The following is a 2,647-nucleotide window of genomic DNA, read 5'->3' as shown; positions in this document are numbered from 1 at the left end:
ACCTCGATCCTGGAAAACCCCACAAAGTTGTCCCCGAACGAGAATGCTTCGGTGAACGCAATCACTCACAAGACTGACAGTTTCAAGAAGATGAACACATTCAAGCACCCATCAAAAGCCCCATCGCCCCATCTTCACAACCAAAACAAACAACCATTCAAAACAGTTGTGATAAGCCCAGGACACCGTGCTGGAAATGCAGACTAATGCATTTTGTCCGTGAGTGTTCGTACCAGGATCATCGCTGCAAGGACTGCCAACGAGTCGGTCACAAGGAAGGGTACTGCCAGTGCGTGTCGTCCAATCCTGGTAAGAAAAGGAGGTTGAGACAGCCCCAGTGCAAACCAAAGGCATCTACTCCGTCTAGCAAGTTGCTGTTCATCACCGGAGGAAGTACGTATCAGTGGTCATCAACAACGTCCCACTGGAGCTCCAGTTAGACTGTGCTTCCGACATCACCGTCATCTCGGAGGCTAGCTGGAATCGCATAGGACGTCCTACCAAGAAACCACCATCACAGCATGCTCGCACTTAGTGGCAGAAATCGATTGTGACATTTCGCTCAGAGGAGTTCAACGCTCAGGTAAATTGTTTGTAACCAATATTCACGGTCTCGATCTTTTAGGCCTCGACTTCATCAAACTCTTCAACTTGTGGGACGTCCTCCTATCGCAGGAGGAAGTGCAGAGTTTACGTTTCCGAATCTGTTCACCGATTCGTTGGGTTGCTGTAATAAATCAGAAGCAAAGCTGTACCTCATGCCAGACGTTCAGCCAGTTTTTCGAGCCAAAATGCCTGTGCCGTTTGCCGCATTGCAGTCAATCGAGTTCGAGCTAAATCGCCTAGAGCCGTTGGGCATCATCTCGCCTGTGGAGTTTTCGGACTGGGCTGCACCTATAATCGCAGTTAAGAAGAAATCGGTCAATGGCGAGCCGTGCAAAATTCGTGTGTGTGCCGACTGTTCCACCGGCCTGAACAGTGCCATTCAGCCCAACCATCATCCGCTGCCTCTTCCTGAAGAGATTTTCACCCAGCTTTCGGGGAGCAATATTTTTTCGCACATTGACCTGTCGGACGCCTACCTGCAGGTACCTGTGGAGAAGGAATCGCGAAAATTTCTCACCATCAACACACATCGTGGCCTTTTTGAACTTAATCGTTTGCCACCTGGTGTGAAGTCAGCTTCTGCTACCTTCCAGAATATTGTCGACGCAATGGGTGCAGGATTCGAGGGAGTTGAGACTTACCTCGACGAAGTGCTTGTCCACGGTCGGACACCGGAAGAACATCGCTCTCACTTTCTCAAGGCTCTGAAGCGCATTCAGGAGTGAGGATTTACCGTGCGGATCGAGAAATGCTCCTTTTTCATGTCGGATATACTCTACCTTGGCTTCATCATCAACAAGCGAGGAATCAAGCCCGATCCGGAAAAGACTACAGCAGCGTTCTTTCCTTGGTGCCATCAACTTTTACGGGAAATTCGTTCGCAACATGCACGATCTTCGCCATCCACTCGATGCTCTTCTGCGCAAAGACACTAAATGGCACTGAGACGAAAAATGTCAGAATTCTTCGAGCAGTTCAAAATCCTTCTACGTTCTGATTTACTGCTTGCTCACTACGATCCTGCTGTGGAGACCATTGTTACTGCAGATGCATCCAACTACGGCGTAGGCGTTTGCTTAATGCATAAATTCGACGATGGGTCAGTAAAAGTCGTGTGTCATGCATCTTGATCACTCACCAAGGCCGAGCAAGGGTACGGCCAAGTAGAAAAGGAGGCGTTAGCGATGATATTCGGAGTCACCAAATTCTACCGCTTCATTTACGGTAGAAAATTCACCCTGCACACCGACCACAATCCTCTGCTCGCCGTATTCGGTTCAAAAAAAGAGATTTCTGTACACACCACCAATCGCCTACAACGGTGGGCGCACATTCTTTTGTAGTACGACTTCGAAATAAAGCACATTTCGACTGATCATTCGGCTATGCTGACGTGCTTTCCCGGCTCATTGATACCAGTGAATTATCAGCGGAAGTCGTGCCTACTATGGACTCCACCAGCAACTGCGGTCGAGAAGACTTAGCCCTCGCACGAAGTGTAACCTGTATATGACGCTCATTAGACCGGTTGTTCTCTACGGGCACGAGACATGGATATTCGGGTGTATTCGAGCGACGAGTGTTAAGAACAATCTTTGGCGGCGTATAGGAGAACGGAGTGTGGAAGCAAAGGATGAACCACGAGCTCGCGCAAGTCTACGGCGAACCCAGTATCCAGAAGGTTGTGAAAGCAGGGCGGACACGCTGGGCGGGACATGTTGCGAGAATGCCGGACGACTGTCCTGCAAAACAGGTGTTCGCTACGAATCCGGCTAGAACAAGAGAGCGGGGGCGCAACGAGCGAGCTGGTTAGACCAAGTGGAGCGTGATCTTGCAAACGTGGGGTGTCCGAGAAATTGGAGAACGGTTGCCTTGAACCGAGTGAATTTTAGGAATTTTGTTCGTCAAGTTATGTCGTGAGACGGAATACTAATAATTATACCAAAATCGAACCGGAAGAGGATTTCGTGATTGCTTCCGTTGATCTAGAGGAAGAAATCACTGCTACGGTCGATGCGGCAATTAACGTTTTACCAATCAA

At 49.2% G+C, this 2,647-nt stretch overlaps 1 protein-coding gene across 1 annotated transcript; it reads left to right on the top strand.

Moving 5' to 3' along the window:
* The first annotated feature begins 791 nt into the window (after positions 1–791).
* Positions 792–1,331, top strand: LOC129738069 (uncharacterized protein K02A2.6-like). Its single transcript, XM_055729252.1, has one exon. The coding sequence runs from the start codon at positions 792–794 to the stop codon at positions 1,329–1,331; it is 540 nt and encodes a 179-aa protein (XP_055585227.1).
* The last annotated feature ends 1,316 nt before the right edge of the window (positions 1,332–2,647 follow it).

The sequence above is a fragment of the Uranotaenia lowii genome, chromosome 1 (genome assembly GCF_029784155.1).
Source record: "Uranotaenia lowii strain MFRU-FL chromosome 1, ASM2978415v1, whole genome shotgun sequence".
Taxonomy (NCBI): Eukaryota; Metazoa; Arthropoda; class Insecta; order Diptera; family Culicidae; genus Uranotaenia; species Uranotaenia lowii.
Note: the sequence above shows the minus strand (reverse complement) of the source record. Positions and strands in the feature narration are given on the sequence as shown.

What these genes read in the sequence shown, in the direction of transcription:
- LOC129738069 (XM_055729252.1), top strand. Translation starts at nt 792, where the DNA reads ATGCCTGTGCCGTTTGCCGCATTGCAGTCAATCGAGTTCGAGCTAAAT.